At 36.1% G+C, this 24,899-nt stretch overlaps 1 protein-coding gene across 1 annotated transcript in view; it reads right to left on the bottom strand.

Annotated features, from left to right (window-relative positions):
- Positions 1 to 335: 335 nt before the first annotated feature.
- Positions 336 to 24,899, bottom strand: part of LOC142356996 (uncharacterized) — a gene marked incomplete at its 3' end in the record, with an annotated part of 32,591 nt that continues 8,027 nt past the window's right edge. The window contains exons 3-4 of the mRNA XM_075408725.1: positions 10,953 to 11,181; positions 336 to 439 (exon numbers count right to left, since the gene is read on the bottom strand). Coding sequence (XP_075264840.1) covers positions 336 to 439; positions 10,953 to 11,181 — 333 coding nt within the window. The remainder of the gene's footprint in view (positions 440 to 10,952; positions 11,182 to 24,899) is intronic.

The following is a 24,899-nucleotide window of genomic DNA, read 5'->3' on the forward strand; positions in this document are numbered from 1 at the left end:
AAACAATGTTTGAAGAAACTTCGATTTAGATTATTGATTTAGATCTTTTTTTGTTTTGCCTTGTATTGGTTTTCAAACTGCGCTCGATTACATCTTGTATAGTGTTTTTTTTTCATTCATTCGAATATTGAGTTACGACAAATCTTTCCACAAGATTTTTGCTTTTGCAATAAAGGCTTATCTAGCATATTTCATGCAATAAAAAGCCCGTTCTGCAGGATCGTTGCTATGTTTAAAAGTCATAATTTTTTGAAGGGGATATATTTATTTATAACAATGCTTTTGACCTTAAGTCGTTTTAATCATTGAAATAGTCCAGTGATTTTTTAACTTACCCAAGTATTTGGCTCTGAATTGATCTGTATTAGTGGCCTCTGTGTTTTCTCCTTCCTGGTATGACGACAACGACGTGTCGCTCATATTTATTGCCAGGAAACAGCTGAAACAAAATGAACTTAATTATTCCCTGATTCCTCATTTTTACGAAACTAAGAAATCGGTTAACCTGTCAGAAAAATTATCTCTGCCAAAAAATTATGATCAGATAACAAGTAGACAAAAAACCACAAAAACCCTTTTTTAAAACCTTTGATTCCAAAGACATCAAAAGCTTTAGCTGTCAACTGACTGCAAGAAGAAAGAAAAATAAAGAGAAACTGAATCGTGCTAGAAGACGTTGTCTAAACCGCTGAAACCATAATTCAGTCACCAAAAAATTGATATGATGTTTTGTTTTATATTTGAACGCCAATAATGTGATAGCTGAGCAGTTTTTAATGTGATAAAACAAAAACGACCCTCAAAGATAGAAAATTCCAAAAATTGAAAATTTTTGGTAAAAACGGGTAGCATCACAGCCCAAAAACCAATACTTAAAGTGCAGACACCAAAAATATTAAATTTTATTCCATTAAAAAGACATCGCAACCTGTTTTGGCTGACTTTAATTTGACCAAAAAGAGAGGAAAAAGTGGCAAAGCTAAAAAAATCAATGGTTTTTTTGAAAACAAACTTCTTTGAAAAGCCAAAACGACCATTTGATTTTGACTGAAAGTAAATTTAAATTCCTTGAAACTTCTTAGGAAGCCAATTGGACCTGTTATTAGTACACCTTAATTTGAATTGTTCTCTTCTCTAAGATTAAAAAAAAAACAAAGCAAAAAGTTCGAAAACATTTATAAAAAAGACAGCGATTAATTACAATCCGAATAATTTTTGGAACTGTAAAAAACAGCTATTCTGCCTTTATTAGAATTTTTTTGCTGTTAGACCATGAGGAACACACAACACATGGTTTTCCAACTTTTATGGATAAGAGAATTTGACAAAACAAGTGTAAAGTATATACAAAATAATTGAAGAAATATCGAGTTAAAATATCAAAAAAACGGCAGAAATTTTTGCAAGAACAATCTCGAAGGAGACGGAAGTAACACTAGCCCTGGTTGGAGTTAACAAAGATTTTGTCAGTAATTTTTTTCGGTATGTCAATATGGCAATTGTAAACAAATAGCACTAAAAAAGTTCATTCCCGGCATTTTTGATAAAAAAAGGTTGAATTTTAAAAAACGAGAAAAAATTTCAGCCAAAGAATGGAATCAAACATTTCATCAACACTCTTGTAACATTAAAAGTAAAACCAACAATGCTATCGCTAACAATTTTAACATATAGTTTGAGCAAAATTGGTAAAAATATCGCAAGTGTGAACAAAAACAGCGAGAATCAGTCAAATGTTCACAAAAGTTAAAAATTCGATGAATCAGTGGAAAAAAGAAAGTAGGAAAAAATCTTTTTGAATAAGTATGCTAAGCGGGACGGTCTTTCCAATGATACCACTCACAACCCTCTTCGATGAATATAGCGATAGTCCAAAACTGACTGAACAAACAAAATCCAATTGAATATATAGCTCCTCCCCCTTAAAGTAGGTCGGAGAAAAAACTTCACAAACTGGCATTTGGACTGGAGCATTGACATAAGCGGCTGTTTTTCGATAACAACCATTAGGTTCTTTAAACTCCAAAGTCTACAGAGACTTTGTTGAAGAGGCTTTCTGAGAACCTATTTCAAAATACTTATTTTGATAGCGGTTTCTACTAGTCTTGTTCTTTGAAAGTGTTTTTAGAAAAGTGTTGTGACAGAAAAAATACAATTTTGCAAGACAAAAAATTTGAAAAATGCTTTCATTAGTGCAGCGATCTGTTCAAGTTGTTTGCTTCTGTTTTTAAAATGCTACAGTTTTTGAAGTTAGTGAGTTTTTTTAAATGCGTTTTTATTTTTGCAATGTAATGAAAATGATGCATTTTGAATTGTATGTAGGAAAATATGTGAAAGTTCTGAAAAAGTTTATGTCAGGAACTTCGGGAGTGTCGAACTCATTTCTTAGATTTTGCTGAAAAAAAGGCTGATTTTTGCCTGAAATGCATTTACAGGCGATGAAAATATATTTTTAGTTTAGTAATTTATCATCTAAAACGAAACTCTCAACATATTGAAAATATTTATTTTGTATTATAGTTTACACACGTTCATTAGATTCTGTCCAAAATTTTCTGTTAATAACTGATGACCTCTCGTCCGAGAATCAGACTGCAAAGTGTGACCTCATTCCGGGCTGTATCAATCAGAACAATTCTATGTATCTATATCTATATCTATATCTACATCTATATATATATATATATATATATATATATATATATATATATATATATATATCACTAGGGATAAGATGAAAAAAGATTTTTAATAAACATGATTACGCTGTCTTTTTCAGCGCACTTATTTATCGATTCTCAGCATTTCTCCCTTAACTATTCTCCCTGATCGTATAAATTTTACATTTTAGCCATATTGAGTTAATCTTGATTTTTCGCCGTGCACTATGGCATTACAATAAATGACACGCCTTGACCCGCCTTTAATTCACGCGCTAAAGACTTAGTGATGAGTTGTTGCAAGATTTGATGTTGATTGCAACGATTGGCGGCATTTTTCATCAGTAAACAAATTCTAGCGTGTCATAGCAGTGAATATTGTTTAGACCCCTATTCCAGATGGTGTTAATTTTGAACTCCGGAAAACTATTATGTTCTATTTTAGTTCCAGATAAAAGACAAAATCCTTTTACTTTTTTTTTCAATCGGTACTCTTCTTTTTTTTTGGTTTTCAAACGAAGGAAATCGTCGGTATTTTCGTTTTCAAACGTACCTAAGGAACCTATAGTGTTTTCACTTTTAAAACTTACGAAATCTTTTGTTGTTCAGTTTTAAATGTAAGAAATTGGTGTTTGGGATGTTTGTTTTCAAAACAAACATCTCTACACCCCGTAAGATCATATGAAAACTCCTGGAGTGTAAATCAATCAATTAATAAACTGTTGAATCGATGTGCATTTTTGTGGTACGTTTTTAAGAACATGTATCCGGAAATTAAATAAGCAATGTAATGAACTACAATGGAAATTAACTACAATGTATCAGCTTTAAGTCAAGAATGGCTGAATTGTTTCCAGCGGTCTTTTCTTAATCAATCTGTTATACTCAATCAATGTGAGTTGGGTCAATTGTGTTGCGATTGGTATTACCCAAATAGAAAGTGGCAATTGCGTCGCGAATGGCGAATGTGTTATCTACTTTTTGTCGATTACGTGGCGATTAGGCAATCGCGTCGCGAATGGTTGATTTCTATTTAGTTAGTCCAATTGAGAAGCGTTTGACAAAGATTTAATTCAACTAAGCGATAGCGCTGAAAATGGGAAGAGTGACAACTAGAGTTAAACAAAATGAAGAAATGGATTTGTTCAACATTTGATCAAACATCCGGGAAGTAAAATTAGATTTGTTTACAGTATGAAATCATTAGACAGCATGAACAGACATTACTTGCAAAGTGGGAGGAAGTTAGTAAGAAGTTAGCAACAAAATGAACTAAATAGGCATTCGCCCTTCAAATGGAGTATTCAGACATACATAGATTAAAGTACGAGTGTAGATACAAGAAAGGTATCTATCACCGTACGACATTTCTCCCCTCTTGGAAAGAAAATAAATTATTAATTAAAATCAGAAAATTAATAAATATTCACCGGTTAGTAAGTAGTAAAATATTAAATAATAAGTAAAATATAAGTTTGAGAGAGGAAGTTTGTTTTAATAAAGTTTTTATTCGCTGTCACTTTGTTCAGCCGTTTCCGCTTGTAATACGGTCATCTCTCTCGGCTGTTCTTGTCGGTCATCAATGTTCTGATACGAATCTCCTACAGTTTCTATGTCTTGATCGTCGACATATCCTTCGGTATTGCGAACCTTTTCAACTATTGTCTGGGTCTTCTTTTTCTTTAAAGTTCGTTTACTTCTTCTGACAGATGAAGTATCAGAGTCCGACGTATCGCTTATGGTTAAATTACGTTTTGAAGTTTTCTTCAAAATTGGTGTCGGGTGTGTAGGTGTCGGTGATGTTGTTTGTGATGCAGATGGTCCTGCTACAGTCGAATCATCCATTTGCGGCGCAATTGGACTTATGTTGAGCACTTGTACTAAATCAGGTCTGTTTAGGAAAGCTGTGTCATATTTTGGATTCCTTTTCGGAATACGCATCTTTAGTGATCGTGCGATGTTGCTTGTTGTTGAAATACAAGAACGTCCAGAAGAAACTATGCTTACATCGTCGGCTTGTCGTTTATTCCTCTTAATTTTCTTGTCCCCGGTGTTTTTTCGAATTAGGTCCTTTTTGTGAAGTTGAATTTTCTGCTCTAATGTTTTTTCTGTTATTTTCTGCGGGCGGCGATCTATGTATTCTATTAATTTTGTTTCGCGTTCGGCTCGCGTTCCGAATTTCGCGATGTCAGAATTCCGGACTCTAACTTCCTGTTTATATGGCTCCTTTATAACGCTCGTTGTCGGGCTTATTTTGCAGACGGTGCTCCCTGGCGCTAGTACTTCGTAGAGACCGTCTAAATTCTTTTTCTGTCGTTGGCTTTCGTGTCGCTTTCTGGCCAATTTAACTTGAATACTTCTTTCGGAGCATGGCATCTCGCGGCAAATGGCTTCGGGTTTAATGAATCTTGTCTCTCCGTCCTTGCGTTTTTCTTGCTCCAATCTTGCGCGAGAACTTGCAGCGCAAATGACCTTTTCTATTTCGGTGTCGGAGCATAACGCAGTGTCGGCCCACTGTTCCTCCGTTAAGTACGAACGACCTGGGATTGTGTCCTCGTCTAAATAATAATTAATTATGGCATTATAGTTCAAATTTTTATTATTAGGTTTAGTAGTGATATTTGATATAGGTGTATTACATTTTCTGCCAAAATGTGCCTCAAATGGTGTAATATTTAATGTTTTTTGTTTTGATGTTCTTAATCGTTGTATTATTGCTTTCAATGAATTTTCTAAATGAAATTTTTTATTTAATTGTGATTTCATGCAAGATAATTGTCGTTTAATTGTTTGAATAATACGTTCTACTAATCCGACTGCTCTATGGTCATTTGCTGGTGCATATATAGGTGTAATATTATTTTCAGCACAAAATGTCTCAAACTTTTTTCCTGTAAAACATTTAGCCTGATCTAATCTAATAGTTCTGGGTACTCCGTGTTGATATATATAATTATTTAAGAATTTAACTACATTTGGGCCTGATGCATTGTTTACTATTTCTGCCGTAGGGTATTTAGAGTATCTGTCTATACTTGTAATAAAATATTGTTCTATGCCTTTCTCATTTAAAATTGGTCCACCAAAATCTAGTTGTATTTCCTCATTCGGTTCACTACACTTAGGTAAAGGTGTCCATTTGCGGTGCGAAATCACTGGTTTAAGATTCTTACCGATTTCAGTGCATGCCTTGCATTCACTGGCTTTTGCCAATATATCCCTGTGGATATAAGGCCACCAGATATTCTGAGCCAACGATAACATTGCAAAACTGCCCGGATGAGTAGAGTGTATGTCCTCGAGTACAGCATCCTTAATAGCTTTGGGGATTGCTATCCTTTCGTCTAGACAGACGCATCCGTTTTTTACACTCAAGTCTCTCCAATATGAGTGGAGATACGGACTAATTTCCTGCAGTCTTTCAGCGTCGTCTCGTAATACACAGTCTCGTACCTCTTTTAGGATGGCATCCTTCCCCGTTAATATTGCGAGGAATTTTTTGCTGAACACTTTTTGAAGTGTTTCGTTAAACATCAGGTCATCTGTTTCATCGATCATGCTACCTGTCGGAGTTTCGGTACGGCTTGTGTTGTTTGATTCTGGGGTCGATGGGGTTGTATCAGAAAAGGTGACTCGTGCTTTTGCTGGTGTTGATTTTGAACGGACTGCTTTTGATTTTGACATAATTCTGAGGCTGTTTATAGTATTTTTTGATTTTAAAGGTTCGTTCTCTTTATTTACGAAGTAATTGTTCGAACGCTGAATTTGGGCAAAAAGCGACTTGTTTTTGGGTGTGTGGTATTTATACTCGAATTTGGGTATTTTCGCGCTTAATTTGGTGTTATTTGGTGGATTAGTTGCTTTATTGCCATTAATGGGTTGAATTGGGACTAATTGTTCAGATTGTTCACATTCTTTACTGTCTGACATTTGCACCTCTTTTGCAGCGAATTTGCTAATGGAATGTGAATTATTGACTTTATGCTGATTTGGTACAAATTGTAATTTGCTAGTTTTAAGTGGCATTTGCGGCGCAAATGGATGATCAAAATGAGTGTTAACATTTGAATTTCTAGGTGTTAATTGCGATGCGAATGGAGGTTTCAACTGTGAAGTTGTTAATTGCGGTGCAAGTGGTAATTGAAATTTTGTCGAATTAATGTTTAACTGTGTGGTTAATCGCGGTGCGAATGGAGGTTTTATTTGTTGTGGTGGCATATTTGACCTTAATATGGTCTGAAATTTTTTAGTTGTTGTTTCTTCATTCACTATAAGATGTTTCATTGAATCACAAATTTTAGAAATTGTTGCTACAACAAAATGTTCGTCATAAGTAGATATCTTTTTAGCTCTAGCGAAGGGGTTTCTAGAAATGTAATCAACAAGTCCCATTTTTGCACCTGGCATATGTTCGATTGTGAAATTGTATGGTAACAGTCTATCTATCCAGCGAGACAAACGGCTGTTATATGATTTGTTAGATCGATGTTCTTTAAGTATTGATAATAGAGCTCTGTGGTCTGTTACTACCGTGAAATTTTTTCCGTATAGATAATATTTAAAATAGTCAATTGACCACACTATCCCCAATAGTTCCAATTCGTTGACACTGTAGCGTTCTTCTGTTGTGTTGAGAAATCGTGACGCGAATGCAATTGGCTTCCAACCCTCTGGTGTATTTTGTTCTAAAGCTGCCCCCAATCCTGAGCGTGAAGCGTCACATTTTACTCGAACGTCTAATTTGGGATTGTAATGACTATTTTCAGTACTATTTGCTATTTTTTCTTTAATTAGATTAAAGTGTTTTGTGTGTTCATCTGTCCAGACGAATTTTACTGATTTCTTTAGTAGTGGTCTGAGAGGGTGACATAATTGTGCTAGGTGTGGTATAAATTTACCGATATAGTGGACTGATCCTAGAAATGATCTAAGACGTTTTAATGTTGTTGGTGGTGGTATTGTGAGAATTGCAGCTGTTTTGCTTTCTAATGGTGATATACCTGTTTGTGTAAATTTGTAACCGAGCCATTCTATTTCTGATTTTGCAAAGTGACATTTTTGTAAATTAATTCTCAAATTATCGTCATCTAGCTTTTGAAGACATTTGAAAACTAAAGCTAAATGGTCTGCTTCAGTGCCTGTACTAACGATTATTATATCATCCAAGAAACAGTATGTGTTTTTCAAACCTACTAGAGTATAGTCCATGGCTTTTTGAAATTCCGCCGGCATGTCTGTGAGACCATAGAAACCTGTTTTGAATCTATATGTACCAGTAGATTCACCACATATTATATTAAAATTACAGTGTTTTGCTGTTTCGTGATGTAATTTTAATTGACTATATCCGTATTTGAGGTCTAATGTGGTGAAATAGGCTTGTTGACTGTTGTGTGTACTTGTCAAGTGTTGTGAGATGGTATCAATTAACATTTCAATATTTGGCATTTGATATTTGTTTTTGTGTATTGCTTTATTTAGAACTTTTGAATCTAGTGCTAGCTTTATTGACTGGTCTTTCTTTACGGTTATTACGATTGGAGATATGAAGTTTTCATCCGAACAACTAGATAATTTTTCAATATGGCCTTCTGTCTGTAGTCTTTCTAATTCATCTGTAACTCGAGGTTGGAGATTTATCGGAACACGTCGGCCTTTTTGATGCTTTGCTGTAAACTTTTGATGAAACTTTGATTTTGCTACATGTGTCTTAGATAGACCAATTCTTGATACTAAATGTGGAAATCGCGTCGCAACTGTCTCTTTAATTTTACATGCAGAATTAGTGATGTTATTAACACATTTACCAGTTTCTGGTTGTTGTTGGACAACTGCAATCCTCAGTGGGCCAAACAGATCTCTTCCAATTATGTTTTTGTGGCCGTCATCTACCACTGTCAACATTGCTGATACATCTTTCCAATGGTTGTAGGTCACTGTAGTTTCCAAATGCCCGATGACTTTGATTGGTTCGTTGGAGAACGTTTTTAGGTTCCTTTTTTCTGACGAATCTGTCCATCTTGCAGATTTAGTTGATTGTAGGATTCTGTTTGCTAGACTTTTTGTTATAATACTCACAGCACTACCAGAGTCGATCATTGCCGATGTTTGTATTTCTCCAATCTGTACTTCCACATTCAGTGGCTCCAGTTGATGAACTGAATCTGAAGATATAGCTGCCACGTAGTCGTCTGAGTCACTTTCGTAGTTTGAGTCGTATACTTGTTGGTACAATTGTTGATAGCTTGTTATATAGTTTACTGATTCCTCGTCATCGCTTTTTTCTGGTGATTGTTCAATTTGATTTACGTTTGCTTTTTGATTTTTCTGTGTTGAATTCTGCTGCTTCTTTGGTTTTCGACATTTTCGAGCAAAATGAACCAAAATACCGCAATTGTGGCATTTTTTTCCATTCGCAGGACAAATCTGTTTGTGGTTGTGACTCCAGCGAAGACCACAATCGGTACAAACACTTGTATACTGATAGTTTGCAGGGACAGTTGGATAGCGTGTGAAGTCACGTTTTGCTGGAGGTGCATTCGCGTTGCGATTGCGAATATAGCTATTGTTGATGTAATTTACAGATGTATTACTTGTCATTAAGTTTTGGTTAATTTTCTGTTGATTTTGTGCTCCCATTTCCATTTGTATGGCAATTTCTAGTGCTTTTGGTGGTTCCACAGTTTCCTTCAACAACTCCTTTTGAGTTTCGTGATCAAGCATATTGAGTATGAAAGCATCACGAATTAGTGTTGTTTCTTCGCTTCCGAGGTTGCAATTTTCTGCCAGTTCTATGAGACGACCATAGAAACTCTCTACTGACTCTCCCTTTTGTTGTTTGCATGAATAAAATACGAAACGATCGTAGGTTATGTTACGAACCTTTGTGAATGACTCCTCCATTGCCTGCCACAAATCTTTTAGAGGTTGTTTCTCTACTTGAAAGTGTGGGTATTTGCTCTTGAAGATTCGACGCCCCTCTGTGCCAATGCTTAGATACAGCAGCGATATCGTCTTCTGCTCACAGAGTGTCCATGGTTTGTCTCCACAGAGAATTCCAATTTCATCAGCCTTCTTGCATCTGTTTTGCCAGTTCACTTTCAACTGCTGGTTTCGAACCTTACGATCTCTTTCTGTGGCCTGCGTATGGTTTTCTACTGGTTCTTCATATGTAGGTTCGGGTGGATAGTTCACTGATGCAGGAGGATAATCTAAGAGAGTGTCAAGTTGTATTCCTTCCTTGGCGAGAAGAGCAAGTTTCCAATTTTGTGTCCATTTGTCCCAGGTTAGAGTGGGTGTTGCTGTGAGTTTCTCCCAAAAGGCTTCTATGTGCAGTGGAGTTTTCTTTGAGTCCGCTGCTGACTGCGCCATGTTATACTCAATCAATGTGAGTTGGGTCAATTGTGTTGCGATTGGTATTATCCAAATAGAAAGTGGCAATTGCGTCGCGAATGGCGAATGTGTTATCTACTTTTTGTCGATTACGTGGCGATTAGGCAATCGCGTCGCGAATGGTTGATTTCTATTTAGTTAGTCCAATTGAGAAGCGTTTGACAAAGATTTAATTCAACTAAGCGATAGCGCTGAAAATGGGAAGAGTGACAACTAGAGTTAAACAAAATGAAGAAATGGATTTGTTCAACATTTGATCAAACATCCGGGAAGTAAAATTAGATTTGTTTACAGTATGAAATCATTAGACAGCATGAACAGACATTACTTGCAAAGTGGGAGGAAGTTAGTAAGAAGTTAGCAACAAAATGAACTAAATAGGCATTCGCCCTTCAAATGGAGTATTCAGACATACATAGATTAAAGTACGAGTGTAGATACAAGAAAGGTATCTATCACCGTACGACACAATCCTAAACTTCATATAAACGTCTTTTCATGAACAGCGTTGCGCATTTTGACGAAATGGCTAGATGATCGCGTCTAACAATCACGTGGTGCCACTATTGCAGTTAATTTTTGTCAAACTATGGTCGATTTGATTATACATGGATAAGTGAGGGCTCGTTTCCCATAGAACCAGCAGATTGAACCGTTAATCTACGACATGGTAACTTTTCCTTAGTGTCGCCTATCATACCACAATGTTTGTGCTTGACTTTTGCAAAGTCCATATTCGGCCCGCAAAACGAGTATCAAAAGACTATACTCGACACAGGTAGTCCATGTAAAGACTTTTTTTCGATTTTATGGTCTTTCACTCGACTTTTTTTACACACGTTGAGGAATAACCTAGGTGGCCTGTAGTGAAATGGTGACATTCGTTGCATTTTGACTTACGGGTCAACGATGAGCTGTATATACCACCAATAGCGAGTGAGAACAGCAGAGGGTCCCTCGTCTGACGGACTTCCACCCCATTTGGCTGTGCTGTGATAATCATCGTGGATGTCAACATACGTATTAGACGGAGATCCAAATGTTTCTCCATATTTGAGACCCCAAGTGCAGAAGACAGTTATGGGATAACCACGCACTCTGATTGCTTCCCAGTCAAACGAATCTATTGCTATAAAAGATTGCAGCAGCTTCTGTTCCCTAGTACAACACCGACGCTTATATTCAAAAACATCTTGCAACATTCTTCGCACATTATTTCGCTTATCTTGAAAGATCTTGCAAATGACGCTTCCTACAAGAATCTTACAAGATGATGCGTAATGTTACAAGTCTCTTGCAATATCAAGCAAGATAGGTGTCGATAATAGACTAGCGTGTTTCTTACACATTCCGAGAAGACAATCTTTGCTCGCATGCAACTTAATTTCATAAATTATTTTGTTGCGCAGAATTTATAAAAAGGGTAAAAACAAACCAAAACTTGATAAACGACGATAATTGAGAAATATATAAGTAACTAAAAGAAAGGGAAAGAAGAATGATATTACGTACTTCAATTTTTTATAACACATCAATCTGAAAATTTTTCTTCTCATATTGGACATCTGAAGACTTTCCAATTCTAATTGAATAAATGCATTGTAAATTTGGAACCGATCAGCATCAGAAGGATTTTTCCGCCCAAAATGAGTGGGGCTGCAATGGGAAGATTTTTTAGATAAATGCAGCTCAAACCTCTTACGTTATTTTGGGCTGCATTAGGCTTCAAACGGGAGTAAAATGGGGTAAGAGTGAGGGGGTAAAAAATAAATTAACCCCACACTCTTAGATTTTTTTGGACTGTCAAGGGGGGTAAAATAATTTAAGAGTCATTACGACGCAGAGTTTATAAACCAAAATGTTTGCCTTAGTAAAATTGGCTTAAAAATTAGGTACATACAATGAACGAAACTAGGAGACATCCTTTGTATCTTACTTTTCATAAAAGGGGTTCCGCCAATTTTGCGAAATAATCATTCGGAACATTCGGAACATTCAAAAGTAGGCTACGAGTCTTGTAGCACGTTTCCGCTCAATTTAGGTATCTTTTTTCACGCGCATTTTGAGCATGCAATGCGCACTTTAATAAAGGTTTATTTGAAGCTTTCAAAGCTTTAAAGTGCTTTAAAGACATCTCACCACAATAACTGTTTTTTCCAAAAAATCCCTCGCACATCAAAGGCTTTGTATACCAATGTGGCACTGGCCGATTTAAATAAGTAGTGATAAATAGTACTAATAAGTAGTAATACGTAGTAATAAAGTACTATAAGTAGTAATAAAGTAGTAATAAAGTACTACTAGCAGTAACAAATTAGGCTTAATTATATAAGTAGTAACTAAGTCAGGCTTAATTGCAGATTATATGCGAAATCGAGCTGCATTGCGAGCGAAAAATTGATACATAAATGGAGCAGATGCGTGATACAAGCCGTGCGGAAGAAAGGTTATAAAGTTTGTACTTATATTTCGCGGCTAGGATTAGGACACTGCGAACATAGGTTGCTAACTTCCCTTCCATTTTGCTGGTTTCTGCTAAAGTAGCTGTTTTCTGCAATATTGTTTGATTTTCAATGTATTAAAATAAAAAAATGAACACGAGATACACGCATCGGGCAAATCTGTCCGCAACGATTTGGGTATACCTCTGCTTCGTAATCGTTCGGGGGTAATTTCTCCATTACCCCCGAACTCTTACATCATTTTAACCCCCTTGACAGACCAAAAAGATGTAAGAATGGGGGGTTAACTTGTATTTTGCCCCCTCACTCTTACACCATTTTACCCCCCTTGGCAGCCCAGCTCTTACCTCTTTTTAACCCCTCTGAACAAATTACCCCCTCACTGTTACATAATTTTGCCTTTTTCCTCCCATTGCAGCCCATTGCAGCCCACTCTTACCTGGCAATTTTAGTCAGGGAGGGTAATTCCTTAAAAGTCCTCCGATTACAGCCCATTGCTGCCCACTCTTACATGGCAAATTTTGTTACGGGGTAATTTCTCGAAAATCCTCCCATTGCAGCCCACTCTTATATGGAAATTTTAGTCAGGGGGTAATTCCTCAAAAGGCCTCCCATTGGAGATTATTGCAGCCCACTCTTTTATGGCTTTTTTAGTCAGAGGGTTTACTTCCTCAACAGTCCATCCATTGCAGCTACTTGCAGCACACTCTTTCATGGCATTTTAAGTCAGGGGGTAATTCCTCCCACTCTTTCATGGCATTTTAAGTCAGGGGATAATTCCTCAAAACTCATCCAGTTGTAGCTCATTGCAGACCACTCTTACATAGCATTTTTAGTCACAGGGGGTAATTCCTCAAAAGTCCATCCATTGCAGCTACTTGTAGCCCACTCTTACATGGCATTTTAAGTCAGGGGGTAATTCCTCAAAACTCCTCCAGTTGCAGCTCATTGCAGACCACTCTTACATGGCAATTTTAGTATGAGGGGGTTAATTCCTCAAAAGTCCTCTCATTGCAGCCCTCTTACATGACAATTTTAGTCAGGGGGTAATTCCTCAAACATGCTCCCATTGCATCCCATTGCAGCCCACTCTAACATGGCATTTTTAGTCGGCAGCGAAGTCCTCAAAACTCCTCCCATTGCAGCTCATTGCAGCCCACTCGTAAAGGCATTTTTGTCAGGGGGGGGGTAATTCCTCAAAAATCCATCCATTGCAGCCCATTGCTGCCCCCTCTTACATGGCAATTTTAGTCAGGGGGTAATTTCTCGAAAATGCTCCCATTGCAGCCCACTCTAACGTGGCATTTTTAGTCAGGGGCGAAATCCTCAAAACTCTTCCCATTGCAGCTCATTGCAGCCCACTCGTACATGGCATTTTAGTCATAGGGGGTAATTTCTCAAAAGTCAATCCATTCCAGCTACTTGCAGCCCACTCTTAAACAGCATTTTAAGTCAGGGGGAGGGTAATTCCTCAAAACTCCTCCAGTTGCAGCTCATTGCAGACCACTCTTGCATGGCAATTTTAGTCAGAGGGGGTAATTACTCAAAAGTTCTCCCATTGCAGCCCTCTTACATGGCAATTTTCGATTTTAGTCAGGGGGTAATTCCTCAGAAAGGCTCCCGTTGCATCCCATTGCAGCCCACTCTAACATGGCAATTTTAGTCAGGGGCGAAATCATCAAAACTTCTCCCATTGCAGCTCATTGCAGCCCACTCTTACATGACAAATTTATTCAGAGAGGGCCATTCCTCAAAATTCCTTCCCTTGCAGCCCATTGCAGCCCACTCTTACATGGCAATTTTAGTCAGGGGGGGTAGTTCCTCAAAACTCATATTGAAGCCCAACTCTTACATCATTTTTTCCCCTCTGAACAAAATACCCCCACACTCTTACATCAATTTACCCCCTCCCCCTAGAGGCAAATTGCAAACTCCCCCCCCTCCGCTCTTACAACAAAATAGGAGGATTTTTGTGTGGACATTCGACACAGGAAAGACTCCGGGCCAATTTCATTCGCATTGTGGAGGAGCGTGCTAAAAACTGCTCCAAAATTGTTTTCATGGGTACCCTTTAAACTTATTTTTATTTGTAGAGCGGATCAAAATTTTTGATAAGCTAAGCCTCATTAATAACTTTTGCGGCGTTTTAAGGTGACTGTTTACAAAAATGCAATCGGTGCATGTAGGTTTAACAATTTCTGCCTAAATATGTGAAATGGTTTGTTTTGATCATGTCCTTTGACTTCTTGAACACTGTCGAGCTAGAAATATACTAATGTTTTATTCTTATTTGAGGCCTACTGGTGCTATTTTCCAATAGTCGACATGGCCGCGCATCTGATTTTTCCATACATGGCAAGTAGTTCAGACAATATATTTTTATAGAGAAAAAGGTCGAAGCAAATTCTTTTTATAAACTTGAGTAAGTGCTGCTTCTTTTCATCAAAAATTGCAGGAAAACTAATTCACCAGATCAATTCAAACCAGATTTAGTAACGTTTTGCTTGATATAGTAATTATTCAAACATTTTTGATGTTTTTTTTTACATTTGTACTTATATTTCGCGGCTAGGATTAGGACACTGCGAACATAGGTTGCTAACTTCCCTTCCATTTTGCTGGTTTCTGCTAAAGTAGCTATTTTCTGCAATATTGTTTGATTTTCAATGTATTAACATAGTAAAAATGAACACGAGATACACGCATCGGGCAAATCTGTCCGCAACGATTTGAGTGTACCTCTGCTTCGTAATCGTTCGGGGGTAATTTCTCCATTACCCCCGAACTCTTACATCATTTTAACCCCCTTGACAGACCAAAAAGATGTAAAAATGGGGGGTTAACTTGTATTTTGCCCCCTCACTCTTACACCATTTTACCCCCCTTGGCAGCCCAGCTCTTACCTCTTTTTAACCCCTCTGAACAAATTACCCCCTCACTGTTACATCATTTTGCCTTTTTCCTCCCATTGCAGCCCATTGCAGCCCACTCTTACCTGGCAATTTTAGTCAGGGAGGGTAATTCCTTAAAAGTCCTCCGATTACAGCCCATTGCTGCCCACTCTTACATGGCAAATTTTGTTACGGGGTAATTTCTCGAAAATGCTCCCATTGCAGCCCACTCTTATATGGAAATTTTAGTCAGGGGGTAATTCCTCAAAAGGCCTCCCATTGGAGATTATTGCAGCCCACTCTTTTATGGCTTTTTTAGTCAGAGGGTTTACTTCCTCAACAGTCCATCCATTGCAGCTACTTGCAACACACTCTTTCATGGCATTTTAAGTCAGGGGGTAATTCCTCCCACTCTTTCATGGCATTTTAAGTCAGGGGGTAATTCCTCAAAACTCATCCAGTTGTAGCTCATTGCAGACCACTCTTACATAGCATTTTTAGTCACAGGGGGTAATTCCTCAAAAGTCCATCCATTGCAGCTACTTGTAGCCCACTCTTACATGGCATTTTAAGTCAGGGGGGTAATTCCTCAAAACTCCTCCAGTTGCAGCTCATTGCAGACCACTCTTACATGGCAATTTTAGTATGAGGGGTTAATTCCTCAAAAGTCCTCTCATTGCAGCCCTCTTACATGACAATTTTAGTCAGGGGGTAATTCCTCAAACATGCTCCCATTGCATCCCATTGCAGCCCACTCTAACATGGCATTTTTAGTCAGGAGCGAAATCCTCAAAACTCCTCCCATTGCAGCTCATTGCAGCCCACTCGTACAAGGCATTTTTGTCAGGGGGGGGGGGGGGTAATTCCTCAAAAGTCCATCCATTGCAGCCCATTGCTGCCCCCTCTTACATGGCAATTTTAGTCAGGGGATAATTTCTCGAAAATGCTCCCATTGCAGCCCACTCTAACATGGCATTTTTAGTCAGGGGCGAAATCCTCAAAACTCTTCCCATTGCAGCTCAATGCAGCCCACTCGTACATGGCATTTTTAGTCATAGGGGGTAATTCCTCAAAAGTCAATCCATTCCAGCTACTTGCAGCCCACTCTTAAACAGCATTTTAAGTCAGGGGGAGGGTAATTCCTCAAAACTCCTCCAGTTGCAGCTCATTGCAGACCACTCTTGCATGGCAATTTTAGTCAGAGGGGGTAATTACTCAAAAGTCCTCCCATTGCAGCCCTCTTACATGGCAATTTTCAATTTTAGTCAGGGGGTAATTCCTCAGAAAGGCTCCCATTGCATCCCATTGCAGCCCACTCTAACATGGCAATTTTAGTCAGGGGCGAAATCCTCAAAACTTCTCCCATTGCAGCTCATTGCAGCCCACTCTTACATGACAAATTTATTCAGAGAGGGTCATTCCTCAAAATTCCTTCCCTTGCAGCCCATTGCAGCCCACTCTTACATGGCAATTTTAGTCAGGGGTGGGGGGGGGGGTAGTTCCTCAAAACTCATATTGCAGCCCAACTCTTACATCTTTTTATCCCCTCTGAACAAAATACCCCCACACTCTTACATCAATTTACCCCCTCCCCCTAGAGGCAAATTGCAAACTCCCCCCCCCCCCCGCTCTTACAACAAAATAGGAGGATTTTTGTGTGGACATTCGACACAGGAAAGACTCCAGGCCAATTTCATTCGCATTGTGGAGGAGCGTGCTAAAAACTGCTCCAAAATTGTTTTCATGGGTACCCTTTAAACTTATTTTTATTTGTAGAGCGGATCAAAATTTTTGATAAGCTAAGCCTCATTAATAACTTTTGCGGCGTTTTAAGGTGACTGTTTACAAAAATGCAATCGGTGCATGTAGGTTTAACAATTTCTGCCTAAATATGTGAAATGGTTTGTTTTGATCATGTCCTTTGACTTCTTGAACACTGTCGAGCTAGAAATATACTAATGTTTTATTCTTATTTGAGGCCTACTGGTGCTATTTTCCAATAGTCGACATGGCCGCGCATCTGATTTTTCCATACATGGCAAGTAGTTCAGACAATATATTTTTATAGAGAAAAAGGTCGAAGCAAATTCTTTTTATAAACTTGAGTAAGTGCTGCTTCTTTTCATCAAAAATTGCAGGAAAACTAATTCACCAGATCAATTCAAACCAGATTTAGTAACGTTTTGCTTGATATAGTAATTACTCAAACATTTTTGATGTTTTTTTACATTTTCTTTCTCAATGATTTGGGCAGTAGAAAGAATCAAGGTAAAAAATAAGTAACCTGTTTACTACATTATGTGCAACACGCTCGGGTTGATCTGTCTTCGGAACCATATCCATGAACCATATATGGTTCATTAAAGGCCATAGAAAAATTTCTCATATGATCTTGCTATGGTTTAAAAGATTTCCATATATGATTCTTATATGGTATCCAGAAATCTGGTATGCATCTTTGTGCGTTTTTTCAACGTCCACACAAAGCTTAAAGAGCCGTCTAAGCATTAAACGCTTTGCACAACTAATGGTATATTCGTACCATGTATGATTCTTACATGGTTATTATACGTTCCACATATGGTTGTTATATGTTTTGTACATGGTCCATACATGATTTTTACATTATCCATACAAGGTTCTTAGATGGTTCTTACATGATCTATACAAGGTTCCGACATGGTTCTTAAATGATCTAAACATGGTTCTTACATGATACATAAATGGTTCCTACATGGTTTTGATATGCCTTCATGACTCTTTCAAGATTTAAATATAGTGCATGGTTCTCGCATCATTCTTCTTACATTGTTCCTATATGTATATGGTTGCCAAGAACAAAAAATAAACGATCTGAATTTGCTTTTTCGAGGGTTTAATGTAGTCACAGGTTGTTTTTTTTGTTCCATCAACAGTTCTTTGTACGTTTTGGTTTTTTAACTTTAACAAAATACACGCTTTTTTTGTACCCAAATTTCCAATATGAAAGATATGCCTCTTTTCATCGCTAAAACTCGCATAAGTTTCTCGAATATCTGAGCAATATACTACACGTGGCTACAGTTATATATTTTTGTCTTAGATGCATATGTCGAGAAATCAAACAAGGCTTCTCTAAGATTGATGCAAAAAAAGTACAAACATATAAAAACACAGCTTAGCATGACAATGAAAAGCAAAATTCAGATATTTAAAAAAGCAAAGTAAATGATATTATAAAAAAATGCTTTCACAAAAAAAATTACAAGGTATACACAACAAAAAAAACACAAAAATAGATCCCGAGTGTCTTGGGGCGTATTTTTTATCCTAGTCATGCTCAAAGCAATTAAGAAGGGATGACAAAGACGATGTACTATCAAATTCAATACGTAAAAACTTGTGTTTCATTGTATCCTGAAACACAGTCTCTTTTTCTGAACTTCTTTTGGAAATGCGGCAAAATAAGAAGGTGCTCCTATTACTCTTCATCGTTTCAATAGTTTTCAATACAAAATGCCTATTTGGCCATAGCGAAGCCATCCGCTGCTTCTATATGAATTTAGAAACTTAAAAAAATTATTCTTTTCTATTTTCTATACATTACTGCATAGGTCTCTCAGTGATGTTGAGGTTAACATCAGTCGTCTGTTAGGGGTCGATCTTCGCTCTTGTGTTATTTTGATGAAGAAATCAACTTAGTAACATAATAACAAAAATTAAGAAAATAACATCTAAATAATATTTCTTAAAGTTCAAAAGAATGTACTGGTCCGGAGAATTCAACTATATTTTATAATCAGGGAATCAAAAAAAATATGACCAAGGAAATAAACGGCGCTCATATAGATTAGTGAAACGAATATGACTAAAGTTTCTTTTTTGTAACTTTTTAAATAGAAAGTCTTGTGATAAAGACAAACTGTTTTTTTGCTTAATGTTTTGTTTGCTGGCTTAAACTTTTTCTCTCAAAAAGCTTTTTGGACAGCTAATTTATTGTTTAATGCTTTTTTGGACTCCTTGAGATGTTTGAGAAGTCATTGCTTGGCAACTATGAGCAAGACCATAGATATTAATGGTTTTGGAAAATCTTGCAAAGAAATATAAAAAAGCCAAACTAACCGAATTCGCTTTTTCGAGGAATTAATGCAGTCACAAGTCGTAAATTTACCTGTTTTCTGTATTTTTTACTTTTACTTTCTTGGTCTTACATAGCACCATGAATATGCATGGTCTTGGATATGGTTCCCAAAATACTAAGAACTTCATATTTTCTCCTTTCAGAGTGCAAGGCGTAGGTGTTTTGAGGACTTTTTGAGCGATGTTGATTTTTTCTATGGTCAGCTATATGGTTGCTAAGTTACAATAAACTCCATATATGGCTTGGATATGGCTGCCAAGAAATGTTTATGACGGTCAACCCGGTCGAATAGATTTGGACACAAGATGAAGCAAAACAAAAACTATTGTCTACTATTGATTTATAATTGAAAGCGTTAATTTAGTTATAGCTAAATTTGAGAACACCATTGAAAGCAGAGCTAGAAAAAGACACTATTTTGACGTCTGCCAAAAAACTATCGTAGAGCGTTAATTAGGTACTGCTCTTTGTGAGACAAAGAGAACTATCTAATAAAGGAACAATGAAGGAAAAATAATACAATAACGCATAATATATGCTGAACGGTAAAATTATGTTAGCAGCCCTTAGTTTTACGAACAAGAACTTTGAGGCAATATTGCTCCAAACTAAAATCAAAATTCAAAAACAATTTTTACACTATTGATTCTCCACACTATTCCTCTTGTCTTTAATTATGAGATGAAACGCAATGTTCACTTACCAGAAACCCCAATGTAAAATTGATGAACTCCATCGTCTTTTTACTGAGTAATTTTGATGGCGTTTATCAACTTAAAATTGTTATTTTTGGTAACTGAACTTTGCGTTTTTTCAGAAGTTCATAATTAGATGAAAGGGCCAGTGTAAGGGATCAATGATGTAAAAATTGTTTTCGAAATTTGAAATGTACTTGAAGCAATATTGCCTCAAAAATTGAATTTATCTCGTGTACCTATGAAGTCCAGAAAAAACGCAAAGTTCAGTTACCAAAAATAACAATTTTAAGTTGATAAACGCAATCAAAATTACTCAGTAAAAAGAATGTTGTCATAAGTCGTGATATAGTTTCATATTTATTCAACTATGGCTAAGTTTGCACTTATGTTAAAGATTAGAAACAGAAAGGATGTGAAGAAATTGCTATCTTGTAAGAGCTTTTTTTACTGTGAATCTTGGATGGAGTTCACCAACTGTAATTTGGGGTTTCTGGTAGGTGAATATGGCGTTTCATCTCATAGGTATACACGAGAGGACTAATGCAAAAATTGTTTTTGAAATTTGATTTTAGTTTGGAGAAACATTGCCTCAAAAATTGAAACTTTTCTCCCCAGTTTTTCTCAAAACCAGTGGGTGCTAATTTCCTTTTGCCGTTCATTATAAAATTTATCCCATACAGTTTCCACACATTAAAATATTGACTACCGTCAAAAATCTTTTTATGAAAGCACAGAGTGTTAAAGCCACAAAATTATCCGTTAAAGCAAAAAATTAAAAATAAACTTGAAAAATGATCCATCAGAAAGTGTATGAAACCTGCCGGCATTGATGCAAAGATAAAAGTGGACAAAAAGAATATAAAATGGGTAAACCTAAAAATGCAAGACAAAAGCATGCAAAAATCAAAAATTTCAATAAATTGCGCAAAAAACGCGTCGAAAGAATTCGATCTCATAAGCTGTGCAAGGAAAACAGCATCTATGTGAGACTTTTATTGAATGTGACAATGTGTCAAAACAAACAAATATCCTCAAAACTGTGCATATTCGAACGGCAGATTTTTTTCTCAAAATAGAAAAGTATTCGTATCACAGCTGTACAACCGTAAGTTAAGCGTATGATTTTTACAAACAAAGTTTTCTGTTCTCTAAAAAAAGACTCTAAATGATCCAATCATGGTTCTTACATGATACATAAATTGTTCCTACATGGTTTTTATATGCCTTCATGACTCTTTCAAGATTTAAGTATATTGCATGGTTCTCGCATCATTCTTCTTACATTGTTCCAAATGTATATGGTTGCCAAGAACAAAAAGTAAACGATCTGAATTTGCTTTTTCGAGGGTTTAATGTAGTCACAGGTTGTTTTTTTGTTCCATCAACAGTTCTTTGTACGTTTTGGTTTTTAACTTTAACAAAATACACGCTTTTTTTGTACCCAAAATTCCAATATGAAAGATATGCCTCTTTTCATCGCTAAAACTCGCATAATTTTCTCGAATATCTGAGCAATATACTACACGTGGCTACAGTTATATATTTTTGTCTTAGATGCAGATGTCGAGAAATCAAACAAGGCTTCTCTATGATTGAAGCAAAAAAAGCACAAACATATAAAAACACAGCTTAGCATGACAATGAAAAGCAAAATTCAGATATTTAAAAAAAAGCAAAGTAAATGATATTATAAAAAAATGCTTTCACAAAAAAAATTACAAAGTATACACAACAAAAAAAAAAACACAAAAATAGATCCGGGGCGTATTTTTTATCCTAGTTATGCTCAAAGCAACTAAGAAGGGATGACAAAGACGATATACTATCAAATTCAATGCGTAAAAACTTGTGTTTCATTGTATCCTGAAACACAGTCTCTGTTTCTGAACTTCTTTTGGAAATGAGGCAAAATAAGAAGGTGCTCCTATTACTCTTCATCGTTTCAATAGTTTTCAATACAAAATGCCTATTTGGCCATAGCGAAGCCATCCGCTGCTTCTATATGAATTTAGAAACATAAAAAAAATTATTCTTTTCTATTTTCTATACATTTCTGCATAGGTCTCTCAGTGATGTTGAGGTTAACATCAGTCGTCTGTTAGGGGTCGATCTTCGCTCTTGTGTTGTTTTGATGAAGAAATCAACTCAGTAACATAATAACAAAAATTAAGAAAATAACATCTAAATAATATTTCTAAAAGTTCAAAAGAATATACTGGTCCGGAGAATTGAACTATATTTTATAATCAGGGAATCAAAAAAAATATGACCAAGGCAATAAACGGCGCTCATATAGATTAGTGAAACGAATATGACTAAAGTTTCTTTTTGAAACTTTTTAAATAGAAAGTCTTGTGACAAAGACAAACTGTTTTCTTTTTGCTTAATGTTTTGTTTGCTGGCTTAAACTTTTTCTCTCAAAAAGTTTTTTGGACAGCTAATTTATTGTTTAATGCTTTTTTGGACTCCTTGAGATATTTGAGAAGTCATTGCTTGGCAAGTATGAGCAAGACCATAGATATTAATGATTTTGGAAATTGTTGCAAAGAAATATAAAAAAGCCAAACTAACCGAATTCGCTTTTTCGAGGAATTAATGCAGTCACAAGTCGTAAATTTACCTGTTTTCTGCATTTTTTACTTTTACTTTCTTGATCTTACATAGCACCATGAATATGCATGGTCTTGGATATGGTTCCCAAAATACTAAGAACTTCATTTTTTCTCCTTTCAGAGTGCAATGCATAGGTGTTTTGAGGACTTTTTGAGCGATGTTGATTTTTTCTATGGTCAGCTATATGGTTGCTAAGTTACAATAAACTCCATATATGGCTTGGATATGGCTGCCAAGAAATGTTTATGACTGTTAACCCGGTCGAATAGATTTGGACACAAGATGAAGCAAAACAAAAACTATTGTCTACTATTGATTTATAATTGAAAGCGTTAATTTAGTTATAGCTAAATTTGAGAACACCATTGAAAAGAGAGCTAGAAAAAGACACTATTTCGACGTCTGCCAATAAACTATCGTAAAGCGTTAATTAGGTACTGCTCTTTGTGAGACAAAGAGAACTATCTAATAAAGGAACAATGAAGGAAAAATAATACAATAACGCATAATATATGCTGAACGGTAAAATTATGTTAGCAGCCCTTAGTTTTACGAACAAAAATTTTGAGGCAATATTGCTCCAAACTAAAATCGAAATTCAAAAACAATTTTTACACTATTGATTCTCCACACTATTCCTCTTGTCTATAATTATGAGATGAAATGCAATGTTCACTTACCAGAAACCCCAATGTAAAATTGATGAACTCCATCGTCTTTTTACTGAGTAATTTTGATGGCGTTTATCAACTTAAAATTGTTATTATTGGTAACTGAACTTTGCATTTTTTCTGAAGTCCCTAATTAGATGAAAGGACCAGTGTAAGGGATCAATGGTGTAAAAATTGTTTTCGAAATTTGAAATGTAGTTGAAGCAATATTGCCTCAAAAATTGAATTTATCTCGTGTACCTATGAAGTCCAGAAAAAACGCAAAGTTCAGTTACCAAAAATAACAATTTCAAGTTGATAAACGCAATCAAAATTACTCAATAAAAAGAATGTTGTCATAAGATGTGATATCTTTTCATGTTTATTCAACTATGTCTAAGTTTGCACTTATGTTAAAGATTAGAAACAGAAAGGATGTGAAGAAATTGCTATCTTGTAAGAACTTTTTTTACTGTGAATCTTGGATGGAGTTCACCAACTGTAATTTGGGGTTTCTGGTAGGTGAATATGGCGTTTCATCTCATAGGTATACACGAGAGGACTAATGCAAAAATTGTTTTTGAAATTTGATTTTAATTTGGAGAAACATTGCCTCAAAAATTGAAATTTTTCTCCCCAGTTTTTCTCAAAACCAGTGGGTGCTAATTTCCTTTTGCCGTTCATTATAAAATTTATCCCATACAGTTTCAACACATTAAAATATTGACTACCATCAAAAATCTTTTTATGAAAGCACAGTGTTAAAGCCACAAAATTATCCGTTAAAGCAAAAAATTAAAAAAACAACTTGAAAAATGATCCATCAGAAAGTGTATGAAACCTGCCGGCATTGACGCAAAGATAAAAGTGGACAAAAAGAATATAAAAAGGGTAAACCTAAAAATGCAAGACAAAAGCATGCAAAAATCAAAAAATCAAAAAATTGCGCAAAAAACGCGTCAAAAGAATTCGATCTCATAAGCTGTGCAAGGAAAACAGCATCTATGTGAGACTTTTCTTGAATGTGACAATGTGTCAAAACAAACAAATATCCTCAAATCTGTGCACATTCAAACGGCAGATTTTTTCTCAAAATAGAAAAGTATTCGTATCACAGCTGTACAACCGTAAGTTAAGTGTATGATTTTTACAAACAAAGTTTTCTGTTCTCTAAAAAAAGACTCAGCTACAAGTTGATGGAAGAAAGATAAAGTTTTGCAAATTTCCAAAATTGATTTGATGTTTTTTTAAGGCGAATGTTTTCAAAGTCATGAGACGCATTAGGTAAGCACTCAGAGCAATATAAAGGTTTACTGTGGACTACTGTTGCTACTCCAAGATGTCAGTTGGATCTTTGTTTAGCTAGATTAAATATGAGACTCCAATCGAACACTAAATGCAGGTAAGACACAA

The sequence above is a fragment of the Convolutriloba macropyga genome, unplaced genomic scaffold, assembly GCF_964194025.1.
Source record: "Convolutriloba macropyga unplaced genomic scaffold, txConMacr16.3 SCAFFOLD_2043, whole genome shotgun sequence".
Taxonomy (NCBI): domain Eukaryota; kingdom Metazoa; phylum Xenacoelomorpha; order Acoela; family Convolutidae; genus Convolutriloba; species Convolutriloba macropyga.